The sequence below is a fragment of the Malaclemys terrapin genome, chromosome 15 (assembly GCF_027887155.1).
Source record: "Malaclemys terrapin pileata isolate rMalTer1 chromosome 15, rMalTer1.hap1, whole genome shotgun sequence".
Classification (NCBI taxonomy): Eukaryota; Metazoa; Chordata; order Testudines; family Emydidae; genus Malaclemys; species Malaclemys terrapin.
The window spans coordinates 17,456,710-17,473,658 of NC_071519.1; the positions used below are offsets into that span (position 1 = coordinate 17,456,710).

Consider the following 16,949-nt stretch of genomic DNA (forward strand, 5'->3'; position numbering starts at 1 on the left):
GAGCCAAGAGCATTGACACAACCCTTTGTCTTGTTCCCAAAAACAAAATTCTTGCTCGCAATACCTGTTTGATAGCTAATCGCTAACACAGTAGGTACTAATAAATGGATAAACTGTCCAGAATGAGAAAGAATCCAGCCACAGGAACTGGCAAGTTTTCAGCTCAGTTGCAAACGAATGACGATAGAGGCGTCTGAAAAGCCAGAAGTAGGGCTCAAACCGGAGGATTGTTGTTCGTTTGAGAACCAGCTGGTGCTGAGACAGAACTGCTGATCTCGACAAGGCAAGGGCCAGAAGCTCTAGCACATCGCACAGAAGGAAGCCAGTCTCTGCAGCTCCTGGGGCCCAGCGGCCTTGGGAACATTTCCCTCCACTCCCAGGACAAAGAGGAGCTCCACTACAACACAGGTTTAGCACCATTTTAATAATAAAAGGAATAATGGAAGAGGAGCAGAGGCAGTGGGTAAGAGACAGAGGCCCCAGTTATGCCTCACAAAACAGTCATGGGCCAGAATACACCATCTTCTCTGCTCCATCGCCCTGGATAAAGCTGCTGCCAATGATTAGAGTCCGTGGTGGCTGGGTTTTAGAGAACTACTCATCTTCCCAGTTCATTTTGCCTCCATAATGCCTCCCACTTTAAACTGAGAGCATCAAAAGGTGGGGTCTGCCAGCAAAGCCCGTCACTGTTGCACTCCGCTGCCTCTGGTCACAGGGAGTCAGGTCAAAATTCTTTAAATCTGCGAGAACAAGAACCACGATTAGAGCACAGCCCACGGAGGGTGGCCAGGCAGGCACCTGCCAAGGAACAGTTTATTTTCATGGGTTTAATTACATTCAATACGCTTCCAAAGCACTTTTAAGCCTTAATAGCCACCGCTTCCCAGGTGCTCAGATCCAGTCAGGGATAGATGGAACTTTGCTCCGGTGGAGATTGTTCAAGAACTGCAGTGTGCCAGAATCCAAAGCCAAGTCACTAGGACTTACATCCTGCCCCTTTGCATGGCCCTCACCCAGCTCACCTCACCTGCCGAGTTTTAGAGCCACGGAGTCCTGGTGCAAGGGAAAGAGCCGAAGGAGAAACAGGAGCAAGCAGGTGAGAAGGCAGCAGAGATACCACCCCCATTTTGGTTCCTGCTAACGCAAGAGCATAGTGCGTGTCCCAGAGAGCAGCTCACAGCTGTTAATTTGATTCTCAATGGTGAGAGTCTAAGAAACAACCCAAGAGGGACACGCAAGGACCACCCAGGGGCTGAGGTGGCTGCAGCACCTTCCAGAGGCTGGGGGTCCCAACATAGGGAGACATCAGCACTGCAGTGACTATGCAGACAGCGAGGCAGCCCTCAGTGACCACATGGGCCTCAGTTTTAGACATTAGAACCTTCTGCTGAGAGGGAATTTGGGGACAGAACTGACTGTTCCCACTTCCTAGCCCAGCCACCAAAGGCTGGCGGACGGGAGGTTACTGGCGGGCCAGATCCAGAGGAGGAGAGGCTGGCTTTTGTTGGTCCCATTCTTAGGCGCCTCCCCCCACCCCATTCATTGCATAGGGAAACTAGCACCTAACTCAGGCTTTGTGGATCCGGTTTTTGTTCCAGGGGTTTCTAGGTACCTAAAAGTTAGGTGTTGCAATGCCCACGTCCCTGAGGATGAGCCAGAATGACACTGCAGAGACTTGAACCCACAGCTTTCTGGCCCAGTTCTCCCAGCCTCACAAGCCCCAAAGAAAGGGAACCTTGTCTCATAAAATGCAGCAAGAGGCACCCTGGCTATAGCCCTACTTTTCCAGGCTGCTAGTGAGGAGACTCTCTCAAGAAGGCAGAACCAGCCAGATATAAATTGAGGTCCAGCTGCCATTAGCTGGCTGAGCCCACCATATTCCCTTCCCAAGGGATCAGACTGGACCAAAGGGCTCTAAACAGAGCCTGAAGCATCACCCTGACTGACCAACATAAAGGAAGCAGGTTTGCCACCCTTTGGTGGACCCAGCAAGCGCAGAGTGGCACATTCCCAAAGCCAGAGCCGCTCACAGCACATTCTCCCTGGGGCCCATTTCTGCCGGCAGATGGGCACACGTCACTCCCATCACTCCAAAGGGAGCTCGTGCAGGTTGGAGAAGCTAGAACTGGGCCCTTTGTGAGAAGGTAGCCGAGACATGAAAGCAGGAGTCTTATTACCCTGCACGAGGGCTGAGGAGGAGACTTGGGCCAGACTTACCGTAACACAGGGGCCCAGAACATGGCTACCAAAAAAGCTGTTTACCTGTAAACATAATCAAGATATAGTGTACTAGGCTCCTGAGAGCACGGCAGGAACACACCTTGGCAAAGCGCAGCCCTACACCACCACGAGCTACCCTGGGATTGTCAGTTCAAAAGCAAAGATGGCCTCTGAGAAATGCAGTCTACAATCTCGTCAATTTGTTTTGACTCCAGGACAAGAGTATTTTTATGACAATACTGATTCAGACACATGATTACCTTCATTTTACACAGGCTTGGAAATTACTTTGATTGGTACATCATTACATTTATATTTTTATCATCAGATTCACTGGCAAAGTTACAGGAGCAGTGGGGCTATGTACTTTGCCACTTGTAGTTTGTTAGTTTAACACACTAGTTGGTGGTCAGACAAGATGATCGGATGGTCCTTTCTGGCCTTATACTCTAGGACTAAAAATTTGGTGTCCAGATCAGTGTGCATTTGGACATTTCAAGACAGTATTCTGGTCAGTTAGCCCCACTACTCTGCAATATGACCCAGAGCACAGCACGTGCCGCGGTCCCAGTCAGGCATTGGAGATGGACATATTGGATCCCATCTTTGGAAGCTGTTCCCTTAGAAGTCTGTTGTTGTATGACTACTGTGCCTTGGGTCTCTGCTCTTCTTTAGTTAGCCACGGAACAGACACCTTCAGGTTTACCCCACAAATGCCAAGCAAGAAAAATCAGGATAAATCGCAGATGGAATTAGCTGCAGCAGCAAAATACCAGAGATACTCACAATACAAACTATTTCCCATCCAACACTACTGCATGTGTTAGTGCCACAGAAGAGCTAAGAAGACACACAAGGACAATTCATTTAGAACACATTAATAGGGTTTTGCAGGGCTGGAGGTAGAACTCTTGGGTCATTAGAATAGTCATAACGCTCCCTGGGTTCTTCTGTGGCCCAGGCTCTAGGTGTCCCTTTGGGCATGCTTGGGGGATAGGATAGGGGGTGGGGAGGCATTCATTGTACAGGGGGTTCCATCAAAGACTGGACAAAGACAAAACATTTATAGCAGCGTTTGGGGTGCTTCCCATTCTAAATGCAGGGAATGCAGCAGTAGAGATAAATTACCCAAGTACAGTATGTTTCCCTTTTCAAGGGCACCTACTTTATATCTAAAACTCCTATGTGCACTCAGCATGTACCATACCTGCATATTTTGCCAGGTCAGGACACACCGCTGGAAGTGGGGGCTTCTCTGCCAGTGTTACAGGAGATCTGAGAACAGTCATAGGAATACACGACAAACTTGGGATTTTAGAAGCACATACCCTCTTTTTCTTGTGTAGCAGCCACACCATCCTCGAATCTCTTTATACACCACCCGGGAAAGGAACTGGAAGGGAAAAAGACACTCAAGATGAATATCGGACTTATGATTCTAGCCTCTGGGAAAGTATTGAAGATACAGTCCCCCCACCTTCCCTGTCCCTGGAGTGAATGAGAAGTAGGCAAACAACTGGATGAATGATTTAGTCTGAATTTAGTTCGTCAGGCCATGTATTGTCTATAAATGTATTATTTATTCACCACAGATCCAGGGAATAATTCTTTGTTTGTCAATTGAGAGCATTTTCATTATGAGTATTCAAGAGTCAAAATTCTGATGGGAAAAAGGAGTCACAGGGTCTATATCTAACCCCTGACTGGATGAGCATATTCCTAACCTCAGGTTTCCAAGGACAACACTTGGTTAAATACAGGCTTTGCTTTCTGCAAATGCTCTGAAACATTGACATCATTTGCCATCTCCATGACTATTCCTGCCAAGTCTTGTTTTCTAGCGTGTTCCTGCAAAGCAAAACACGCACACCTGCAATCACAAAGCTGACAAAACAGGAGTGGAAAAGCTCCGGATGAAGAGCAGGATGTCCAGCAATGACATGGAAAGGTGCAGATGCAAGTCACAGTGAGCCAGGCTCACTTCCAGCAGAGTTACCTCCTTATGGAAGTGGGAAGCCAGCGAAAAGGCAGAGCAGTGGTGTCGTCGGGGGTGGGGAGGAGGAATACTGCAAGGGCACAGATTCCAACCCAGACTGGGGCCCCATGGTGGTGCTAGGTGCTGTGCACAGGTCAGTGATAGAGCCAGGAATAGAACCCAGATATCCCCACTTTCAGTCCAGCGCCCTGCCCACTTTGCCCCTTTCAGCGACCCCTGGCCAGTTAACAGCAGCATTGGCTGTCAGAGAAGAAGGGGGAAGAAAAGAGTGCAGATTTTTTTTCGATGCCCCAGTGCAGCGCAAAGGAATTAGGAAGAGCAAAGCGGTTCAGAGCCGAGGCTGTGTAACAAATCTAGGAACCACTTCACAATGGCTGTGCATAAAAGCAGCACTAGACGGAAGAGGCTGTTCATTGTGCCTGGCTTTATACAGAGCCCCCCCACTTTCACCATGCAGGCAACAGTCTTATTTACAGAGCGCTTTTGCCTGTTATCTTGAGCGTGTTCTAAGCTATGGAAATGCTCCCCGCTCTGAAATGGAACCGGTTGCTGTTTGACATGTGCACGGCAGCGTTTAAGGGCAGGAAATGAAGAGTCCTGTATCCAGCTGACACTCCAGGAGTAACACTGGGAGACAAATGCAATTAACCCCACTGGCATTTGGTCACAGCACCGGAGTTCCTCCCTCTGCTCTTGACAAGCATGCCAAGGGCTTTGGGTGCTGTCCGTCAAACACGACGTTACCCCCTCAGGATGCTGGGACACGAATTCATTGCTGCCTCAGAGAGAAGAGCACCAAATACTCAGGCCCCAGCACTAAGTGCTACAGCTCCTGGCCTTTCCTTAGCGGCTACCCATCCAAATGCAGGCCAGGCCAGACACTTAGCTTGTGAAATCAGACACAACCCCTGGCCCAGCTGCACACCAATCCCCTAATCTGCATCAAGAAGCCACCGCAGGCTCAAGAGAAACCCACCAGGCAGGCCAAGATGTCCGCTGTTATTAGCATGTAGAAGACATTGTTCCAGCCAGTGGGAGAGATCAGCCCTGCCAGCAGGGGGCCCAGAGCAGCACCTGCAAAGGACAAACAAAGCAGATCACTAGCGGCCATGAACCATCCCGGGCAGCCAGCGTTTGGCCACTGGCATATGCAGGGCAACAAACCCATGCCCAGCCCCCATGTCAGTTCTGGTACATGTGCTGGAGTGCTTGAAGCCTGCAGGCTCCAGCTCCTCTGCCGGCTCTCAGCCATCTCCTCCCCTGCCAGTTTCTCACCTTGCTCCCACCCCCATCTTGGCAGCCGCTGCTGGTCAGCAATGCCCCCTTGTGTTCTCCCACTGCCCCTGCTATCAGGCACTGGCCAGACTCGCTGGATGCTGTGGCTGGGCCTGCAGATCCAGCTCCCACTTCCCAAGGGCCAGAAGAGAGCGGAAGAGCTTGCCCCAGGTCTCCCCTCCGAGCAGTCTCCACACATGGCTAGCACTAGCCTCCCAGCCCTGCTCCGGAAGCGAGTGTGCCTGGACTCCCCTGGCTCTAGCCACAGGCAGAGCTGGAGCTGCCGGCAGTAGCTTTCCTCCTGCCCCAGCCTGGGCGTGCCTCACTGCCTAGCTCAGTCCCACAGCAGGGTTATTTATCGGGCGCTGGGGACCATTTAATCACCGGGGCCTCTGAGCAGTGGAGTTTGATTCTACTTGGCAGTTTGAAAAGCTCCTTGCAGCACCTGCACCATTAGCTCCCACCCCCTGGGCCGCGGGAATCCAACTGTTCCCCTGGGTCTTATCCCCTCCCTTCCCGTCTCTTTGCCTGCCCGAGAATGGCTGGCGGAAGCTTACGGGACCCAATCACCATCCCTGCAGAGGGAAGTAAAGAGTCTCTCTCCCTTTCCCTTCTCTTGAGTAAAGCAGGTTGGCTCTGGACCATTCCCAGCTCACCGGCAGCCTGTGTTCTCTTAGGGCAAAGGGTGCTGGACCCTGGGGGCAAGAGGAACATAGACCCTACTGGGGGCAGGAGAGCTGGGGGTTGAATTAGGTTCTCCAGATATTGTATGGAGTTCTTGGAACAATTTGCCCCCCTTGGTTAGTACAGCCAACCCTACTCACCTATAGATCCAGTCCCATCAATTATGGCTGTAACAGTGGACAGGGCTTTTGCATTTCCTTTGAGACACTCGTGAGTTCCCTGTGCGGGAGGGGAAGTAAAAAATACTGGAGTAAAGATGAGGGGTACAATTTGTGATCCATTCAGTGCATCCTGAACCCTGACTCATTCTGGTTACTGGGTTAGTCCAGGACCTGTCTCCAGCTTCCAGCGAGGAATGCTGGTATCAAAATGCCAGAGAGGTTTCTTCGGTGACAGGCAGATTTAGGAACACACCCTCTAGGGAGACAGTTTCCTGAAGAGGGGAAACCCCTTTCTTGAATACTTGCCCTGGGGAGGGAGATTCTTAGACCAGTAAGCGACATCTTTGGGAACTTGCTCCCCTTCCATGTACCAAGAGGGGGCAGCATTCCAATCGTCTGATTTTCTGCACATTTCATGTTGCCTCCTACAGCCACCTTCCAAAGGCAGGCGAGCAGCACTAGAGCTCACAATGGCTGAAGTACTTTGCTCTGCCTGAAGGAGAAACTGTTTTGGCCTCTCTGGAGTCCTGGCTTGTGCTGGTTGGAGCGGAGGGATTTTTGAAGGCTGAAGGTTGGGAGGGAAAATTGATTTTTTGCTGGCCTCTTTGCAGATTTACTGCATCTGGCTGCCCAACACAAGGGCCAGACTGGGTCAGATTCTCTGCTGTTACTTACAGTGTTTCAGCTACATTTGTATTGAATCTTTGGAGGAGGAGGGGTGGGGGTGGCACCTCCGTAGTTTGCCTGAGTTGATAGTAAGATTGACGAATGGATAATAGGATCATAACTGAGGACTTCCATTGCTGTAGTGCCCAATGACCCCAATCGGGTGCAAGGTTCCATTGTACTAGGCACTGCACAAACATAAAACAGACCCTTCCTGCGAGAGCTAAAAATCCAGTGATTTTAATCCCACCTGATTTTACTAACTCCGCAGTTGTAAAGTTTTTAAGGCTAGGGATTTCAAAGAGGTTTCAGAGCCAGGTGCCCAAATATCACTGAAATTCAACCGGAGTTAGATTTTAAGTCCCTTCTTTTCCTTTCCCCCCACCCCCAAAATCCTATCTTTAAGCCAGTTACGAAAGCAGGTAGAAATATCTTCAATTTGAACAAGCTGAAAGTGTTACCTTTAAAAAACAACCCGAAGTTACTTCCCTATGAATTAAGGATGGAATTTTCAAAAGCGTATTGTGCTGGCTCCACTTTGCTCCCACTGAAGTACATGGAAGTTAGCTTGATGCAAGCCCAACTGCAGGCTGTAAAAACACCTCAAGTATAGTGGTGCTACCTCCCCGCTCTATTAGAATCTTAATGGGAAGCTCCTAAGGAGAAGGTCATTTAGAGGAGAAAGCGAGCAGCATGTAGACAGCTTCCCCTGTCCCTCAGAAGGCCTTCCAGTTTGTTAGAGGAACTTTTGGGCAGTTGCTGACAGTGGGGCCCCGGCAAGGAATGGGACTCTGTGCTGTCAGACCATAGAGCTGTTTATCAGCTTACATTTGATCTGAAGAGCGTCAGCCCAAGCGTGTGCCAGAACAGGGAAGACGACGTTCTAGTCTTAAAAGCAGCAGCAACAGAAAATATCCTTGCACAACTGAGGAACACTTGGACTGGACTAAATCTTTTGAAACCAGATACTAGCAAACACCTTCTTATGCTTGGCTGCTCTGGAGAATTTACCTCAGGGACTCTTACAGCCAGCGGATTGCGTAAAACCACAAATCTTTCTGAACTGCCTCGGAGATGTCTGAGCACTCTCTCCGTACCACGTCACTTAAATCCCTCCACGTTTCTAATGCAGCGTCCCAGCCCTTGTCCCCCTGCCGCCAGGAGGGCTCAACCCAGGTGTCAGCTTTACACTTGAGGAGAAGATTTTCCTGCACTTGTGCTGTGTGCAATCCTAGCCCAGGGAGGGGAGGAGGGATTTGCACTAATGAGAGGCCCAAGATGCAGGTATTTGCACGTGACCCACCAGTAACAACCCTCTACGGCGAAGCTCAGAAGAGACAGAACAGCCTTTGTGTGGAGGGAAGTGCACAAAAAGCTGCAGTTGGAATGGAAAGCCTCAAACTTTGAGCCAGGCAAAAAATAAGAAAAAGGCTCAAGTGAGACGAGAGGGGCCAGGTCTACACTAGGAAATTAAGTCCGCGTAACTACATTGCATAGGGGTGTGAGAAATCCACCCCCCTGTGCGATGCAGTTAAACCAACCTAACCCCTGGTGTAGACAGTGCTACGTTGACGGGAGGGCTGCTCCCGCCGACACAGCTACCGCCTGTCAGGGGTGGAGTAGCCACACCTGATGGGAGGGCTGCTCCCATCAGCATAGGTAGCGTCTTCACTAAAGTGCTGCAGTGTTTTGAGTGTAGACCTGCCCTAAGAAAAAAACAACAGTGTAATTCTTACCAAGTCAGCTGAAACCGCTGTCGTAATGAGAGCATAAGGCCCATTCACCAGGGCACCACATATAATTAGCATAGCTGCAAAGAGAAAGAGTATCAATACTACAGCACAGCTGGCCCTGCTGTATGCCAAGATCCTACAGCAATCCAGTCAGAGATTTGCTACACTCTACTGTAGGGAACAGCGCTGTACTGGCAGGATCTACCGTGTGCTTCTAACGTCTATGAACTCTCAGTTCTGCCACTGAGTTCATAGCAGGACAATGGGGTCACCATGGGAGCAAGGGAATTGGAAGCAAGAGCCATTTGGAGTTACAGGCAGCCCAGGAAGGCCCTGTTAGGTTAAGAGTCCCCTCTCCATCTCCAACACACTATTCTGGAGGTCACTGCAGGACGGGTTCTGCATTACACATTTACTCTTCCCTTTCAGAATGTCACGTCTTCCCTCCTCTGCTTCCCTAGTGCCTGCAGGCAGGAACAAACTCTTACAAACATGACTTCAGTGATGATGTGACCTCCATTTCAGCCACTTAGCTGATAAGTGATTGGAGCTTGAGTCCTGGGGAGAGGGCAAGGAGATGAAATAAGACTAGTTGGGGTCCACTGCATCTCCGCTCCCCCTTGCTATTCTAAGGCCTGGAACGGGACTACAGTGGGGACAGAAGAATAAGCCGAGGCTTGGGGAAGGCTGAGTGCTGATGGGAAGAGAACATTCTGGGCTGTGACAGCATCACTTTATTCTGCAGCTCTCAGCCATAGTTTGGCGCTTTGACAAGGGTGACAGTGAGTGAGGTTCAGCCCAGAACAGCCTGGATCAAAGGAAGGTTTGCTAGGGACCTTGATGCAAACAGGTTTTGAAGGCAGAAATGGGGTGTTGGCGGGGGGTGGAAAGGGGAGCTTTATAAAATAACAGCAATAGCAACCGTGTGGCACCAGTGACTAGTTGTGATTGTAAGGCCAGAGGCATGCCATGCATCCGAAGAAGTGGGTATTCACCCACGAAAGCTCATGCTCCTATACGTCTGTTAGTCTATAAGGTGCCACAGGACTCTTTGCTGCTAAGGCCAGAGGGGCGCGCTGTGATCACTGAGTCCAATTTCCTACAGCCCACTGAATTTCACCCAGCAATTCCTGCATTGAGCCCAATAACTGTTGGGGCCATGATCTGATTTAAAAGAAGATGTCCAGGTGATGGAGATTCCACCACATCTCTAGATGAATTCTTCCAATGGTCAACCAATCTCCCTGGTAAAAAAGCCATCTTATTCCAGTTTGAACTTCACCAACTTAAGGTACAATGGCTGGAAGTGACTTCTGCCTTTGGATGCTAGATTAAAGAGCCCTCTAGCATCAGACATCATCTCCCAGTGTACATAACTACAGTCCATGGTCTACCAGTTAAGATTTCCCTAGGGCAGATAATTCTGGAGGAGATGGGAGAACGAGTCTAGAGGGTTTATTTGCCTCCAGAGAGGCACATCTAGAAACTCAGAAACTTGTGAACAAACTCACTGGTTTGTTCCAAAGAGCCTGGAGTTCTACTTACCTACTGAACTGCCTATTCCATTCTGGCCAACGTGATTGTACAGGAATAGCTGGAAGCAAAGAGGAGAAACTGATTATGCCAGCAGGTTAGAATTACCAAACCCCTTAGCTAATTTCTGCTCTCCTCCATAGACCTCAGCTGGGTGGAGTGCCACGGCCTAGCTGCAGCTATAACAAGAATCAGGGTTATTTCTATGGAAACCCTACATGGACAATCCCGGACCACAGACAGTGATTTGTCACAAGTCCTGCCCGCCCCCCCCCATTCAAGAAGGAACTCGCCTTCCTCTTGAGATCAAGCAGAGCGTCCCTGGGTCCCAGACGAGTTGCAAGGTGCAGTGAGCTAGTCCTGCCTGGATTCTGGTTCTGTCCCCTTTCCCAGCTAACCCATTTTAGCTTGCAGTGGTGTGCAAGACCCCGAGTCCACATCTGGATCCTTTCAGGCAAAGGAGAGGCCACCACTGTCTAGCTTGGGGGCCTAATGTCAGGTGCTAAATCCATTCTCTGAGGGACCGAGTACGTACTGCAGTTCCCGCTGAAGCCAGAAGTTGGGGTGCTCATTCCCTTTGAATGTCAGTCCACTTAGCTGCCTAAATACACACTGAGATCCTTCATTTAGGCCTAGTTTGTGGCTGGGGGATTTTGGGGGCAGTACATGCACATGTGCACGGCTCCCTCTCAGCGCAAAAGGAAATGCTCACAGAATTTGGCCTCGGCTCAAGAAGGCTCTTGGGTAAACCTAACCTGCACTCCAGCAGTTAAGTTCTCATGCTTAACTCCTGGAACCAGATGCGTCAGGGTGGAGGACGCAGCAGTATTGATTCTGTACCTGTCTCTCGTCCCTTCTCCCAGACAAGAGTGAAGCAGAGAGGGTGAGGAGAGCCAATTAGACATACCCAGGTATGAGCGGGTGGGTCATTCAATGATCAGAGGGCACGGTTAGTTCCAAGGCAGCATTAGATTGGTTAAGAGCCATTATCCTGAATGGAGATCTCTTTAGGAGTTGAGTGTGGGAAAAGAGGCCCATTATGGCATGTTAAGGAGAGTGTTACTTCCATCCTTGCTTGCTGAGGGGGGGGGACGGGGACGGGGGACATTGCCACATGTCCCCAGAGCATGAGTCAGTGTCAATCCTGCCAGTGTTCATCCCAGCCAATCACATCTGAAGCCAAGGGTTATGGGAAGTGTTCTAGAGACACCTGCTGGTCACTCAGTGATGTGCTTTTAACAGGAGGTTAAGTTTTACTGCTTGCACTCAATTATTTCTTGGTTTGAAAAATGTTTAGTCTTTCTAGAAAGTGCGACGTGAGTAAGTCAGCCAGAGCAGATGTTGGCAAGTATTTATGGGAGGGCCGGACTGAAGGGGAATAACAGAGCCAGAATCTCTCATTTGGCCTTCAGCTCTGTGGTTCGACTGCCAGATAAAATACCAGCAGCTGGTAACTGGACAGCTAGCCAAACATAGCTGTCTTTGAGATTCAGTTTCATTTGGTGGGCCATGTGAATCCTGAGTCTGGAAGAAGGTGAAATCCAGCAATACAAAATAATGTGTCTCTGTGGTGCTATCACTGCTCTAGCATGGCATAAGGACCAGGACCTCAGAGCCTGCATTCTGACCTCCTAGACATGGACGCACTGTTGCAGCTTTGCACTAATGATAGACTGCGGCATCAGAGGCATTTGGGCTGGGAAGAGAATTGCAGCTAAGAGTCAGAGTGCGTTCACATTGCAACTTGGTCCAATGAGCCTCTTTTAGGGGTGAATGGTGAAGTCAAACTGAAGTGGAGTTCAGCACAGACGTGGGGGGTAATATTACCCATGGGGAGAAAAGCCACAAACATTTTAACTTTAACTCCTCTTTTACTCCAGAACCCACAGGGCACTTCTGGGCTGGCAGAAGGAGTCCCGTTGTTAGAGCCCTGCGCAGATACATAATTAGTATCTGCATCTGATCTGCAAACATAGCCTGTGGATATCCATAGATTTGCAGGGCTCTATCCATTGTGATGGGGGGTTGGATTATTTTCAGCAACTATCAACATTGGCTGCTTTGATCTGGTGACCCAGAGGTACCATAACCTGCCACCAGCCCAGACAATACCTGCCAACAGGCCCATCTTCCCAGCACTGTGCAGCTGGGTCTGACAGTCCTGGACGCCTGGATGAGCAGCCAGAGTTTAAAACCAGCCTTCTGGCTGTTACTGGGTGCTGTGCAAAGTAGCCAGGAGGGTGCCCCATTTTCCCTGCCTGAGCCACCATGCATTCGAACAGAGGAGGAGCTCCAGCAGGGAGCAGTCAGATGCCAGCCTCCTGCCAGATTTCCATAGCAGCAGGACTGCCATCCGCACCTCACTGATTCACAGCTGCACCAAGAGCTCCTCTGTGCTGCAGAGAACTCCAGCGCCTTAGAACAAAAGGGATGGCTATTCCCGGATTCATTCATTTTTGCTCCCACCCTCCATTCCTCTTGGAGAAACCAAGACCCTGAAGGTGCCTTTCTACCCCAGCTAAAGGGAGTAGATGGGTCCCTATTCAGTGATTGATTCCAGCCTCACTTGGAATGACACATTAGGAGTTTTGAACAACAATAGTGGAGTACAGCTTTTCTGTTTCAGACCCACATTGACTAGGCAGAGGAGCAGCAGTCCTGAGAGAATTGCTCTACAGCTCCTGTCTCTTACTGGAGAACATTACAAGAGCTAGTACAGGGCAGAACCAAGAAGCTATTTAGTCTCTAGGGTGCAGACCAAGCACACTTGGTATCAGGCTATGGAGTAAAAGTTTAGGAAGAAGTAGCTGGATAGTGGAGTAGACTCCCAAGGGAGGTGGAGGTGGCACCCTCACTGCAGAGGTCCAGGAGGGGGCAGTGAGCTGAGTGCAGGGGGTGGAGGAAAGCCTCTCACATGGCCTCCTGTGCCCAGCTGTGGAGGATGCTGGAGCCCCTTACAGTCTAGGAAAAGCTCCAGCGTGAATATCCTCCTCCAGGAACAAGAGCTAGACATGAAAGCTGTGACTCACGCTGATCCCGCCCCAGGTTCCAGACTTCCCTGCACAAGGTTCCATCTGGCCACTCGTTGCAGGAAAGTGCATACGACTCAAAGGGGCGCACGTGGGGAGGAGCAGAGGGAAGAGGCTCACGTCAAACCCTCATGACCAAGGACAAGCAAACATTTTCCATCACAATACACACCATAGGAGCAGCCACTATCAGCATCACACAGCACGTGGTGGCCCTGCCGCCAGTGTAGTCCGATATGAGACCAGCCAGAATGCCTCCTGCATGAGAAAGTCGCATACTTTGTATTCTGTCAGAGCAGGAGTTTGTCCCACTGCTGCCTTCCCACACGATTTCAGGAAGGTGCTTGGGGCCCTGCAGACAGATGTTACTGTCTGGTCACCGGTTAGACCCCAGGCAGAGGAGAGAATTCCAGGAGACTCACTCAGTGAGCTGGAAAACAGACATATGCAGCAAGGGCCTGGATTCTAAAGAGCTGTCACGACAAGTCAATCAGTGAGCACAATAATAAAAATACGTGCAAATAATTGGTACTTCTATTAGCACACGCCATCCACGGCTCTTAACATGCTTTACAAACAGGAGTCAATCCTTACAGCCCCCTGCCCCGGTGAGAAGGGCAAACGTTACTCCCATTTTTCAGATAAAGCCCAGGGAGAGGACAGGGAGCCCTACGCATCGCATACGGCCAACTTGGGACACTCGTGGTCAGAGGCACTGAGCACCCTCGACTCCAGCTAGCAATGGGAGTGGTGGGTGCTGAACACCTCTGGCAGTCACGCCTCATCTCAAGATAGGCATCCAAATCAGGACACACATTTGACAGTGTAGGTATAACTGAACTGGCCAAGGTCCCGCCAGGAACACAACTCCTCTCTCCTTTAGCCACAAGTCATCATCCCTCCCTGTCCACAACGGCAACACAGCAAGCAAGAATGAAGAATGCCAGACCTAGGATGCCGCCAACATCAAAGAGCGTGGACAGGTCCCCAGCCTCCTTAGCGCCGAAGTGAGCTGCAATGAAATGAGAGACATCAACAGAGACATTCACTTGTCAGAAGTTCAGAGCAAGCCTGAGCTCTGGCTGTGTGGTTATTCTCCTGCCATCAGGAGCCGGAGCTCTTGGGGCTGAGAGACAGGCATCCACTGGTGCTGGGTATGGATCTCCTGGGAGCCAGAAGTAGCTCTTGTGGATGGCCAGGAAGACACCTTGTTCACTAGGAGCCCATTGGCCAGACCTTGCACCCTAGACGCAGGCACAGGACGCACTGTCACTTGCTCAATTTGGAGCAACATTTGCATCTAAACCCCACAGACCTGCCCAGCACCATGATGGGCGTCACTGAGAACAGCTGGCCACAAGAGCTGAGCTGCCATTGTGGTGTACGTCTGTGTCCCTCAGCTGAGGTCCCCACACACTCCTGAAGCACAGACAGGTTTTCCCAGGAGACTGAACACTTACGAGGAAGCAGAGAACACTTTCTTGCTCCTAGGAGCAAATGAGCAAGATTCTCTGCGGGACGCCTGTGCACTCCTGGCAGGAGAATGAGAACCCTCCATCCAGGGCGGACCCGGTGAAGTGGTTAAATGGGCATTAGTAGCTTCCTGTGACTCACCAACATTCACAATGTAGAGAGGCAGCCAGTAGAGGAAAGTGTAACTGACCAGCTTTGCAAACAGCAGGCATAAGGAGAACTCCACCACACCCTGGGGAGGAGACGGAGGGGAGAAGGGTCAGTGTCAGAAAACCCCAAGGCACAGAGGGGACCCCTATCCTCCCCCTTCCATCCTCTTCTCTCTCCCAGTTTGCTTTCATCCCAATCCTATATGTCGGGTGCATCAGTGGTGCTAATGATCATCTTAAACTCACTCATTACCTTGGACAATTAAACAGCTTCACCACAGTATCTGCAGAGTTCTAGGTGTTCGGGAAGCATATGGCGGATAGGGAACACTGCAGACACTGAGGGAATGTTATCCGAAGCACCATCAGACAAGGAGTTACAAGCTCCCAGGGAAACGGCCCACCATTTGGATTTCTCGGACGCACCAGGCACACCCACTGCACACTAGTCACCTTCCTTAAAACAAACATCAAGAAGAGCAGCGGAGCATTGTCCTGCTGAATTTTTGAACAGTAGGCCTCCTCCACTCACACCTCACTTTTATTCATAGACTGGAGGAGGAAAACAAGCTTTCCTGCTTTTTCAACTCCCAAACTGGTTTCTCAACTTTGAAGGAAAAAGTCATGGAACTGAGCTTGTTGAATACACTGAAGTGAAGAAAGGAACGTATTCTCGCTGCACGTGCAGAAGAGGCTACTGCCGTCAAAATTTGGTTTAGCACGTCAACAAACTCTGCTTCCAGGTGCTTCGCCAGGGACTTCCCCCAAGTCAGTGCTTTGACTTCCTTTAGAAATTCAGCAATGAACATGGCCTGCTTGAATTTGATTGAAATTGAAATTTTAACAGATTGTACCATTTTTAGGCCTTAGTATAAGATGCCAATTTCAAAATTTAATTTTCAATAGGTTTATTTTAAAAAATATAAATGTATTGAATTGAAATACATTTTTTTTTTATAAGCACAACGATAATTGATTTTTCTCTGCTGCTGGGCTGTGTCTCCGGTTGCCAACCCTCCAGGATTGTCCTGGAGTCTCCAAGGATCAGAGATTAATCATTAATTAATGATTAATGTCATGTGATGAAACCTCCAGGAATACATCCAACTGAAGCTGGCAACCCTAGCGGTGTCTCCATGCCTCCCTTTCCCCTCTGTACAATGGGGACAGTGGCACTACCCTGCCTCACAGGGGGTTGAGAAGATACACTGGAGATTGTGAGGCGCTCAGTTACTGCAGTAATGGAGGCCACATGGAACACAGATGGGTCAGGGAAGGCACCAAGGCCCCTCTGGGGAGGCCTGGTAGCAAGCGGTGGCAGGGCCCACCAGGCAGCTAGGAGAACCCTGGTTTGAGGGGATGGGAGGGAGTGGTGCACACCCTCGGGGCTAGCCCCTCCCACTGGGGCCGTGGACAGCCAGGGCTGCTCTTAAGGACCAGAGACTCAGGCCCATTGTGCAGAGGGTGCTGGGCATCCTGCTCTGTAATCCGGTCAGTCACTGGGTCCCCAAGGTTAACTCCTCCCCCGCTAGGAGGCAGGGGCTCCCGTCTTGTCAGAGTCTGACAGGCCAGTGTTTTGCCTGTGTCTGCTCTGGTCATTGGCTGAAAGACAAAAGCTAGTCCTTGCCTTTTGCTAGTAAGCATCTCCTCAATCCTTCCAGATGATGTCATGGTATCCTTTCGCACAGGATACCCCTCCAGGGGAGGGGACACCAATTACCTGGAAGAGCCAGGTAATAGTACTGGGGGATTCGATCATTAGAAATATTGCTAGCTGGGTTTGTGATGACCAGGAGAACCGCTTGGTGAATTGCCTGCTGGGTGTGAAGGTTGCAGACCTCTCGAGACATCTAGACAGATGTATGTACAGGGCTGGGAAGGAGACGGTGGTTGTGGTACATGTGGGTACCAGTAACATAGGGAAAGGTAGGAGAGACGTCCTGGAAACCAAACTAGATAAGAGATTAAAGTCCAGGACCTCCATGGTAGCATAATTCCTCACACAGGGCCAGTTAGACAGGCAGAACTGC

General features: G+C 50.2%; 1 protein-coding gene across 2 annotated transcripts in view; it reads right to left on the bottom strand.

The window, feature by feature from the left end:
* Nucleotides 1-405: 405 nt before the first annotated feature.
* SLC37A2 (solute carrier family 37 member 2) overlaps nucleotides 406-16,949 on the bottom strand; it is a 58,399-nt gene continuing 41,855 nt past the window's right edge. Inside the window, exons 10-19 of one of the 2 annotated variants that reach the window (XM_054005782.1) lie at nucleotides 14,912-15,002; nucleotides 14,247-14,309; nucleotides 13,470-13,555; nucleotides 10,281-10,329; nucleotides 8,739-8,812; nucleotides 6,316-6,394; nucleotides 5,193-5,290; nucleotides 3,549-3,613; nucleotides 3,007-3,060; nucleotides 406-740 (exon numbers count right to left, since the gene is read on the bottom strand). In XM_054005782.1, coding sequence (XP_053861757.1) covers nucleotides 3,015-3,060; nucleotides 3,549-3,613; nucleotides 5,193-5,290; nucleotides 6,316-6,394; nucleotides 8,739-8,812; nucleotides 10,281-10,329; nucleotides 13,470-13,555; nucleotides 14,247-14,309; nucleotides 14,912-15,002 — 651 coding nt within the window. In that variant the 3' untranslated portion in view covers nucleotides 406-740; nucleotides 3,007-3,014. The remainder of the gene's footprint in view (nucleotides 741-3,006; nucleotides 3,061-3,548; nucleotides 3,614-5,192; nucleotides 5,291-6,315; nucleotides 6,395-8,738; nucleotides 8,813-10,280; nucleotides 10,330-13,469; nucleotides 13,556-14,246; nucleotides 14,310-14,911; nucleotides 15,003-16,949) is intronic. The other variant, XM_054005783.1, reaches the window with a different exon arrangement.